The sequence below is a fragment of the Martes martes genome (assembly GCF_963455335.1).
Source record: "Martes martes genome assembly, contig: scaffold_139, whole genome shotgun sequence".
Classification (NCBI taxonomy): Eukaryota; Metazoa; Chordata; class Mammalia; order Carnivora; family Mustelidae; genus Martes; species Martes martes.
The window spans coordinates 83,675-94,300 of record NW_027666521.1 but is presented as its reverse complement, the minus strand read 5'-3'; the positions used below and the strand labels follow the sequence as shown (position 1 = coordinate 94,300).

At 60.0% G+C, this 10,626-nt stretch overlaps 1 protein-coding gene across 1 annotated transcript; it reads left to right on the top strand.

Moving 5' to 3' along the window:
• Positions 1-839: 839 nt before the first annotated feature.
• LOC308337959 (testis-specific Y-encoded protein 10-like) lies at positions 840-8,373 on the top strand (the record flags this gene model as incomplete). Its single annotated transcript, XM_080831514.1, has 7 exons — positions 840-845; positions 5,989-6,291; positions 6,722-6,799; positions 6,939-7,050; positions 7,150-7,295; positions 7,390-7,474; positions 8,176-8,373. 7 exons carry the CDS (start codon positions 840-842, stop codon positions 8,196-8,198), a joined length of 753 nt encoding a protein of 250 aa, XP_080687640.1. The 3' UTR covers positions 8,199-8,373.
• Positions 8,374-10,626: the final 2,253 nt, after the last annotated feature.

Here is a 10,626-nt window from a genome sequence, read left to right as displayed (position 1 = left end):
TGTGTGGTGTGCTCTGTGTGATTGCAGAAGCATGAACCTGTGTGTGTGTGTTTGTGTGCCTGTTTGAGTGGCTACGTGTGTGTTCCTGTATGACACAGACCATGTGTTTTACTTACATGCTTCTGTACCCTCAGGACTATGTGTGAGTGTGTCGTGCTCAGATGTAACGTCGTGAGTAGCGTATGCCTGCGTGCTGGAGTTTGTGGATGTGTTGGGGTGTGTGTGTTAGTGTTCTTGGGCACACCCGTGTAATGGTTTTTATGGTGGTGCCACATGCGTATGCCTGTGCCGGACACCTCGTGTGAATTGGGTCTGTTCTGGGTGTTTTTGCAAGCACCTATGTGTCTGCAGGCAAGGGATGGTGTGCATGCTTCAGATCAATATGAGCGAGTGTGTACACAGTGTGTACAGTGGGTTCGAGGAGAGTATGTGTGTATGTGTGTGTGTGTGTGTGTGTGCACACTTGATGGGCTACTTCTGTGTTCCAGGATGACGTAGACCATGGGTTTTGCTTACGTGCTTCTCTATCCTCAGGGGAGTGTGTGTGTGGTTGCGTGTGTTCTGTGTGTGTGTGTGTGAGTGTGCATGCTCAGATGTGTTGGCGTCAGTTGTGTATGCCTCTGTGCCAGGGGTTTTTGATGTGGTCATTTCCGTGTGTGAGTATGATGGTTCCGCGACACACGTGTGTATGTATTTTGGGGCCGGGACTGTATGTGTAGGCCTTTGCCGGAGACCTTCTGTGAGTCGTATGCATTGTGTGTGTGTGTCTGTGTTCGTGTTTACAAGCCCCTATGTGTCTGTATGCAAGGGCTGCTGTTACAAGCCTGAATTTAATACCGATGAGTGTGAGTTTAGTGTGTTCAGTAGGTTTCCTTGAGCGTGTGTGTGTTTGTGTGTGTGCGTGTGTGTGAATGGAGCTTGTGGGTGTGTGTTTGCATTTTCATGTGTCTGTGTGTGTGTGTGTGTGTGTGTGTCTGTGCACATGTGTCATCTCCACGCCTTTGTATCAGAGATAATGTGTGGGTGCGTGTAGCATGTGCATGTGTTTGCACGAACACACGTGTCTTGTATGTCACTCTGTGTTTAGATGAAAATGTGAGTCTGGTTACGTGTGGCCTCATGCACGCCTGGGTGCCGTGAGTCTGTGTGTGGGGGGGGTATGCATGTGCCATCTCGATGACTTGGTTTCAGGGATCATGTGTGGGTGTGCAGGGTATGTGCGTGTGTTTGGACGAGCACAGACGCATCACGTGTTTCTCTGTGTTTAGAAGAACACGTGAGTGTGATTTTGTGTGGCCTCATGCACGTCTGGGTGTCGAGAGTCTGTGTGTGTGTGTGAGTGTGTGTGTCTGTGATGTGTGCCCAAGCCTTTGGACAGGGTCACGTGTGTATGAGTGTGTTGGGAGTCCCTGGTCGGGAAAGGAGAGGGCCCATGGCACTTCCCGCTCTGCTGATTATGGAGAAAGGGGCCAGTGGCGGAGTGCAGCCACGTCCCTCCTGACACACAGACCTTGTGTGCATTCCATGGTTACTCAGGGTTCTCTGTCCCCTCTCGCCGCAAAACGCACACGGGCCAAGGCAAGGCAGGCACGTGTCAAGCACACCACCCATCGAGGCAGCTTGCACGGATGGTGCCGGTGTGGGAAAACCCTAGGGGTCTCAGTGTGTGTTACAGAGGGGCTCAAACCTTGTACCCGCCTCTGTGTTGATTAGCCAAAGGCAGCAAAGAATAAGAAAGAATCCGTGAGCAGCACGTTCCTCCAGAGGAAAGAGCCCTGCGGGGAGCTCTCCTCCCAGTAGAAAGGCCATCCTGGACTCTGTTCTTCTCCTGTTTGGGCCGGTCTTGTCCACCTCCTGTGTACCAGGCGGGGAGGACGAAAAGGAGAGGAGCTGAACCCACAGGCACGTGTTCCCTGCCTCAGCGAGGGGCACCCAGCTTGTTGCTCCCTGAGCCAACAGGGGTTTCCCAGCACCACTTCTCACCAGTCCGGGGCTCGCCCCTCCCCGTCCGCTCGCCCTGCACTCACCCCGTCTTCGACGTTCCCCACCGCCTGCACCTCAGCTGGGCTTGGGATCTGGCAACGTGTGCCCACGAATGGATCCCGGCAGAGCCTCCCAGCGGCCCCTGTGGTGCTATGCCGACATCTCATGCTGTTTGTGGAGTCCTGACCTCATTGCCTTGGGGAACTGGGTTCCCTCCTGGCGGCCCCGGCAGCTAGGTGTAGGTCGAGGAGGGTTTGGCCTTCGGGCTCGGGAACCCTGCCGGCTTCACGGTTCGGGCCTGAACGTCAGCAAGTCTGCCCGCGGTTGGTCAGATCTCAAGTTGGGGATCTCAAGTCCGATACAGCCCCTCAGGGAGAATTCTAGGGTGGTGGAGAGCAACGGGCCAAAGGAAGACTGCTGGGGCCATCGTCACGTCTTCTGGTCTCCTTGTCGCCTAAGCTGGAGAGTAGCCTCACAGCTCCCCCAGGCCAGTCCGTGGGATTCATCGTGTCGACAAGATGGAGGGGAAGTCCCAGGCATGCTGACGGTTGCAGCGGGGCTGCCCGCGGGGATCCGGACGTGGAGGACCCCAGAACGTGCTGCGCTCGCCCCACCCACTTTCCCTAGAGCCCTCTGCGGCTCGCTCCTCGGGGCTTTTAGGAAGGGCCTGCCAAGCTCTACAGGGGAGAGGAAAGGCTGGACGGTGCCGCTAAAGCGCCTCCCAGGTATCTCCCATAAACACAGGCGCTCCGCTTCCTTGACTGGGGGATGCCCCGCCTGCCCCGGAAAGAGGTGTTTAGGATTGGACCCCTGCCGCAGGTCGCATGGCTTAAGCTGTTGGGCGCATCATAAGGACATCGGGTTTCCTCCCAGGGCCTTAGGGTGCAAACCAGGGGATGTGGCTCGTGCACATCTGCCTGGAGTTCAGGGCAGCTTCAGGGCAAACACGTACGTGGCGCAAGAGGGCTGAGCGCCTCCTGAAGAAGACCGCCCGCTCCAGGGGCTTAATGGCCAGAGCTGCTGGGAGACGGACGCTTGCTACGGGACTGGAGGACCCAGGGCAACGGTCTTCCACGGATGTGGTCTCGCAGGCAAGGGATGGGGCGCCCAGAATGCGTGTGTGCTTTCCAGTGTACGTGTGTCGAGGCGACGGGGACAAGAAACAAGGGAGGTGCCCTTGAAACCCAGCCTCCCGTGAGGTCTCCGTTCCAGGCTGCTTACCTCTTGTCCTTTGGCCCCTCTCCTGTTCCTTCCCTAGCAGGGGCAATGCCAGATGTCTGTCATTGCATGAATGTCTGTCTCCCTGGATTGCGAGTGGACGTGGAGATCATCCACATGATGGCCGAACACGTGGAAACCACAGTCCAAGGCCGTGGGGGTGCGTATGAAATCCGGTCCACTGCAAACCCACCGCAGACCCGGCCGGGAACGGAATAGGTCTGTCCGTGCACGCGCTTCCACATGCACGTGTGTGTACATGGAAGGCCACGCCTGTGTACCCCTTTCCCTCGGTGTTACAGCCAGCTGCCCACACGGGTACCTGTGGGCACGCAAAGAAACCTTGGTCTGAACACACGGGTGTGTAAGCACTCGGCTGTACTGAACACCGCTGGCACCTTAGAAGGCAGCCGGCATGAACTCTGCGCAGCTCGAACCCCCGCGATAACATTAGTCCAGCCGCCCATGGAGTGGAGCCATGGCGCAGAGCCACGCATCCACCGCCGGTTCAGGAGACGGAGCCGAAGAAGACCTGTGCGAGGGCACAGAAGATGCCGTGGCCTCAAGAGTCGGTACGGACCTGCCGGGGACACGTGGAGGGTGAAGAACCGCCGGAGCAACCACGACAGGCACCTCCGTGTACAGGACGCGGCACGTGTGGCCCTTTGACGACTGAGATGACTGAGGTGTGGTGTAAGAAACCCGTCTGTTCCTGTAATGCTGGGGGAGACCGGCTTGCACTGGCTGCACACCAAAATTGCCCCAAGCCTACCTTGTTGGCCCAAAGCCACACGTTGGGTATCCTCTCTCCACGTGTGGGGGCCAGCCCTGGGGACGTGACGGGCCAGCCCTGGGGACGTGACGGCCCAGCCTCAAGTTCTGCTCACGGTCTGACCTGGTGGCCCGCAGGGGAAGGCTAGAGAAGATGTGTTCTCCTCTGCAGGCCTTCCCCACGGCATTTGTGGTTTCGCCCGAATGCAACGGAAGACACTCAGTCTCTTGAAGTGAAGGTACGTGCGTACGTGCTGTGTCACCTGGGAGCCAGCCCCAGCTTCTTGCCTCCGGCCTCCAAAGGGTGCACACTGTAGTCACCTGGCCGCCAGACAGAATGCCCAACTGCCCATCCACAGGGTTCACCCAGACATTGTCTCAGGGGAGGGGCATCCGGATTCACGTTGCCGGATGCCCTTGGCTGCACGAAAGGCACGCCTCCCTCTGTGCTCCATGCCAAACACACTGAGTGTCTGTGGGTAAGTGTGTGTGTGTGTGTGTGTGTGTGTGTGTGTCTGTGTGTGTTTGTGTCGGGGGCACCCAGCTTGGGACCCTTTCCCTGGTCACGTGACCAGTGGCTAGTCACAGAGGAGAAGAGGGCTCTTATTTCATGGGAAAGGAGGTGCTCGGACAGGCTTCTGCATCTTGCTTCCTGAAGCCTTCATCTTCCAGAGACCCTGTGGCCAGAGAGTGGGCAGAGAAACAGCGCCCTGAAGACAAACACCGAGTCGGGGGAAGAGGGAGAGCAGAGCATGGGGAAAGGACAGGCGGAGAGACGGATTGAGCACTCTCGGTCCCTCTTCTCCTGAGCAGCCAAGGACGTGGCCTGGGGGCAAACTGTGGCCGAACCCCCGCCCCCTAGCCCCGTGCCCCGAACAGGCAGACCGCTTCCGACCTCTGTCTCCTGGAATGGCCCTATTCCGCAATGCCTGGGCTGACGTTTCCACGCACGCTAGGCCAGGGTTCCCGGTGGTGCATACGCTGTCCTCAGTCTTGGACGATCGTGTTGGGGAAGGGCAAGGGACGGTTTCGCATTGACAGGCTACAAACACCGGGTGGAGAGCGGGCTGGAGGAGGCCACGGGATGGAGGGGAGGGGGTTGTGGGCCCTGGGGCCTGGGGCGCCTTAGGTAGAGCCCGAGGCCACCCTGGAGGAGGCGCACTGGCTGCCTCCCTGGCCGGCTCCCGCAGGGGGTGAGGGGCGGGGCCTGTGGCGGCCACGCCCACGGCCTTGCCGCTGGCAGCACCTGGGGTCCGGCCATTGTCCTGGGCGTGGATCAGGCCTCCTTCGCGCCGAGGCCCCACGCGTGCCACCTCCACCTCGGCCCCGTGGCCTCCTGGCCGGAAGCCCTTGTGCGCATGCGTCCCAGACTCCGGTGGCTTCTGCGAGGAGACGGCTGACGTCCCCCCTTCGCTGGGCCGCGGAGCTCCACTGCCGGGCCGCCTGCGGGAGCCGCGTGCTCACCCCTCCTGCTCCGTTCCTCCGCAGCTGCCCCAGCTGGGGGCCACATGGGACGCGGGACTGCCCCCCAATCCTGACCGACTCCGTCGAGGGAGGGGTCCATCGGGACGCGGCTGTCCGCGGACATATAGCCCCACCCCCAGAAGAGAGGCGAAGGTGCTGCTGGGCCTAGGCGTGGGGATGGCGGCAGAGCCAGCGCAGGACGAGGAGGGCCGTTGGGAGAGAGAGGGCGCCATCCTGGTGGTGGAGCTTGTGCTAGTGGGGGATGACGTAATGTTGGTGTGGCAGCTTGCGGTGGTCCAGGTGGCAGAGGACCCCGGGGAGACTGAGGACGAGGACGAGGACGACGAGGCTAGGGAGGTTGGCAGTGAGGCTGAAGAAGAGGGGGAGGCTGAGGAGGGCGAGGAGACTGAGGAGGAGGAGGAGGAAGAGGAGGAGGAGGAAGAGGAGGAGGAGGAAGAGGAGGAGGAGGAGGAAGAGGAGGAGGAGGAGGAGCAGAGGGAGGAGGAGGATGAGGCTGTTGAGGATGAGGTTGCAGAGGTACCAGAGGTGCAGGAGGAGGAGGATGAGGAGGAGGAAGACAGGAGGGAAGAGGCCTGGGAGGAGAGCCAGAAGGAGCGAGAAGCGCAGGAGCTGCAGGAGAAGCAGGAAGGGGAAGAACGGCCAGAGGCACGGCCAGGTCCGCCCCCGTCCCCGCTCCAGGCCCTCGAGGCCCTGCAGTCAGAGCTGGAGCCCATGAACAAAGACGCCAGCAGGGCCTACTCTGGGCTCAAGCTCAGGTTCTGGCAGAGGCGACGGCGTCACCTGGACCACCGAAGCGCCCTCATCCGGGGCATCCCTGGCTTCTGGGCCAAGGCTGTATCCTTGATACCTTCACGGAGGGACCCCGATGTGGCCGGGCTAGCGCAGGAGACTCCTGTGGCAGGGGGCCTGCGTTGTGGTGGCCTGGCTCATGCCTCGGTGATCACGACAGTTTCGAATCCCTGCTTCCGGGTGGGGGTCCCTGGTGGGGCCGCAGGTTGCCCTCGATGTGCCGGGGAGGGGGCCGTGGGTGGGCAGGGATGTCACCGAGGATTTCCAGCTTTCTGTGTTAGTGCCCAGCAGGGAATTACCTAACTAACTAATGCAGCAGGCCGTGCGGGGGCGCAGGGGCCCTTGACACAATCTGTGAGGTGGAGTGGGTCCCGGTGGTAGGAGGGGAGATGCAGGGCGCACTTGCTGTGCAGACCTGCTCTGTTGTTGTAGCTCTTTCTTCTCCAGCCCTCGGAGAGTCCTTGACCCGAAGCAGTTTGTGAACCACCCGCAGATGTCAGCCATGCTCAGTGAGCAAGATGAAGGCATACTTGGCTCCATGACGGATTTGAAGGTCTGGCCCGGGAGATGGAGGCCCGGCCTGGGGGATGGGAGAAGAGGGGGTAACAGAAGCGATTCCTCCCCAAGGCCAGGAGGGGAAGGGTCTGCTGGACAGAGATCTCAACCCTCTCCCCCACTTTGCCGCCCGGCAGGTGGAGGAACTCGAGTCTCCCCGTGATGGCCGCAAGATCCTGCTCTTCTTTCGCGAGAACTCCTACTTCCGCAACGACGTCGTTGAGAAGGAGTATGTCCTCAGGGCTGCTGGTAAGGGGCCTCTGCGTGCATGGGCGGCAGCAGGTGGAGGCGGCAGGGTTGAACCTGATGCATCATCCAGCGCCTTCGCACGGACCCTTCTTCCTGCAGGGTACGAGCCGTCTCATTCCACTCCCATCCAGTGGCACCACTGTTACGAACAGGAGGCCTGTAGCCGCAGACGCCACAAGAGCAGCCTTAACTTCTTCAGCTGGTTCTCTGACCACAGCTTTGCCGGGCCTAGCAGGATAGCTGAGGTGGGTCCCTGTGACAAACCGCGCACGTGAACCTGCCTGTGCTCCCCAGCGGACTGGGATGTGCATCTGAGCCCTGCCCCGTTTCCCCTGCCAGATCATCATGGACGACCTGTGGCCCGATCCCCTGCAGTACTACGTGAGGAAGAAGGCCCCAGCAGAGGGAACTGAGAGGAGGGCAGGTGAGACGCCCAGGGCGTGGGTGCTGAAAATGCTCCGTGCGGCTCCGTGGGAGCTGGGCTCCGCAAATGCAGAAACGGAGGCTTAGAGGAACACTCAAGAGGCGGTGACCCCGTGTCCAAAGGGCATCACCGTGAGTCGGGGAGGGCGGTGTCAAACTGGTTCTGCCTGGGAAGCTTGAGGCAGGCGGGTCAGGCAACACCAGTGAGCAGAGCCGGAGAAGCAGTCGGCTCAGCAGCTGCCTTGCGGGAAGTGCCACTCCCTGGCCGTGAACTCCTGCCCTCAGGTCTCCTCGCCACCGCCTCAGCTTTGAGCCCACCTAAGCACCTCTTGCCAGCCTTGGCGCAGATGTCTGCGTTCCCTGGCGTAAAGGCTCATGCGTCACCCCGTCACTTTTGTGTGTTCATCGGTAGAGTCCTCCCAGTCATCTCCCTGGGCAATCTCCTGTGCCCACCGCAATCAGCCAGAGAACACTGGAGAGCGTGCACAGATACCGTTGCTATGTGGGTGGAGGAAATGTAGGGGGATCGCCATCAAGGGCCGGGGAGAGGGGCAGGGGAGAATGGCCTCCGTTCCCCGAAAGGGCCTTGAAACCCTCAAGCAAACCTGCGTGTGGCCCGTAGAGGATACTCACCGGCCGCCTCATGTGTGCCCGGGTGACTGTGTGCCCGTGTGTCTGTGTCTGTGTCTCCGTCTCTCCCAGGGAACTTGAGCATGTTGAGGTGAATACGCAGAAGCCTTGCCCTTGACCCGGAAAGAGTCCAGGACCTTCAGATGGAGCCGGATGATCAGCCTGGTCCCTCCCACAGGGAACACCTCCAGTCTGGTGCCTGGGAGAAACACAGGGCCGATTGAGGCCCCCTGTAAAAATACTGAAATGTGGAAAAACGACGTCAACCGTGTTTATGTGTGTTACTGTGTGTACGCTCACACACGGTCGTCTTCATGGAAAGGGGCAGGTGGGGAGCCTGAGCTCATGGGATTCCCGTCGATGCTTACTACTCTGCCCCGGCATCCTTATTCCGTGGAAGGGGTGGGGCCGTATGCTGGCCCAGAGGTCCAGGTCACACGAGCTCTGGGACTGCATCCCAGCGTGGCAGAGGTCCTTCCCCTAGGGATGGTGGAGGTGGGCAGGGAGAGGAGATGAGCGAAAGGCCAGCTAACAGGGCCCATGCCTTCCCTGGGGAAATGACAGAGGTCAAAGAAAGGGAAGGACGAGCCAGGGCCAAACATGTCCAGTGTCAACTTTTGGTGGATGGCGATGACCGTCTCCCAGAGATGCTCCCTGGTGGATGACCTCAGACACAGCACGGGTGGGACTGTAGTTTCATTACTCCGTTGAACCCCAGTGCCAGGGCTCTCCTTTCTTCTAAACAAGGGGCCCAGGCCCTTGCTGACACAGTCATCCTCTCAGCCCCAGATACAGCGGGAGCGAGTGGGGGCCAGGCCCTGTGGAGGGACTGTCGGAGAGGGGAAAGTGGGAGGAGGGAAGGTAGGAAAGATCACCCTGTCGTTCTGGCCCAGGTAGCTGGGCGGAAGCATAAATTGCAGGGAAAGGCGCGCGCGCGCGCGTGGGCGCGCACACACACGCACGCGCGCGCACACACACACGAACACCATCGGGTTCCAACCGCCCTAAGCCACAGAATATTTAGCCACTCACATACACTGACACATCCACTCAGGAGCAGAGCCAACACCCCCCAGCCAACACACAGTGATTCAGTCACCCTCATGTCCTGACACGCACACACTCACTCACCCTCCCAGGCACACAACCTTCACCCACTCACATGTCCAGAGACACGCTCACATACTGACAACCCCACGCAGCCCCGTGATCCCCACTTCCCGGCTTCCCTAGGACGTTGGCTTGGGGTCCCCCAGATGGTCAGCAGAGGAGAGGGCAGAGTATTGCTGAATGCGAGACCCAGGACACCCGCCCGTGTGCTGTCTGTCCCGTGCTGACCCCGAGGCTGATCTGCCTCCTTCTCCGTGGTCTGAAGGCAGGTGCCCAATGCCCTCTATCCGGTTAGACCCCAAAAGGGAAATGCCACCAAAGGGCACCCCTAGTCCTCACCAACACCCCACGGAGCACGCTCCCCTGGTTAAGGGCCAAGTGCGCGCAGGCTGCTTTGACCGTGTAGGGCACCGTCCATCTTCTGAGGTCTTGGCCTCTCTCCTCCCACTTTCAAATTCTTTGTGACTTTGGGACTCAGAGGCCAGTCTCTTGCACGGAGCATAGATGTGGCCAGCTTTTCAACACCTGCCCGTTCTGCTGTCGTCCACATCTTACTCCAGTGCTGTGAAGCCCCGTTACTGACCAGCCCCGTTACTGACACAGGGCAGTCCACAATCACAGTACTTGGTGTCTGTGTACTCCCTGGCTGTTTCCACCCTCTATTCCTCCGTGACTTCCCCATTTGCTGTCTCATGTTTTCGGGAAACGTGACAGCTGCCCTGGTTGACACCACTGGATTCAGCTCTGCTCAGCCGACTTGTTGCTTCCCCACGCGTGGGTGGCCCCTTCCTCACAGGCGATGTGTCCTTTGGGTCTACATGCCTCGCAAAGTATGAATTCAGCTGGGGGCAGACCAGTCCTTGCCTCCCCGCCTCCGCCCTTCCTCGCCGCGCCCTGCCTGTCTCTCCCTCCCCATCCCTGCGCACGGCTCTCCCTCCTGCCCCTGTCCCTCTCTTCCCTTCTCTCCCTCCCTCCCATTCCCCCTCTCTCCCCCAGCTCTTCTTCTCCTTCTGGGCTTCTCTCCCTCTCCTCCCAGTCTCCCTCTCCTCCCCCTCCCCCTGTCACCACCCCAGCCTTCTCCCTCTCCAAGGCTGTGCTCCTGTTCCTGCGGTAACACCAGAGGAGCCTCCTCTAGTGGTTTGGGCAAGGTTGCAAGTGCTGGGTCAGTTTGGATTGTACCAGTAATTCCAAAGTCTGAGCTGTCTCACGGACTGTCTCAGACATTTGTTTCTTCTCCCCATAGACAGCCATGCATCTTACTCCCTGCAGGGGCGTTTGTGACACTTGTTGCGACCACAGCCCCTGCACTTAACGCCAAGGGAGTTCCTCCTGCGTCTTTCTGGTCAAAATCCCCCAGGACACACCGACCCACTCCTTCTAATGGAGGCCCTCCCACGATGCAACCGCAACGCT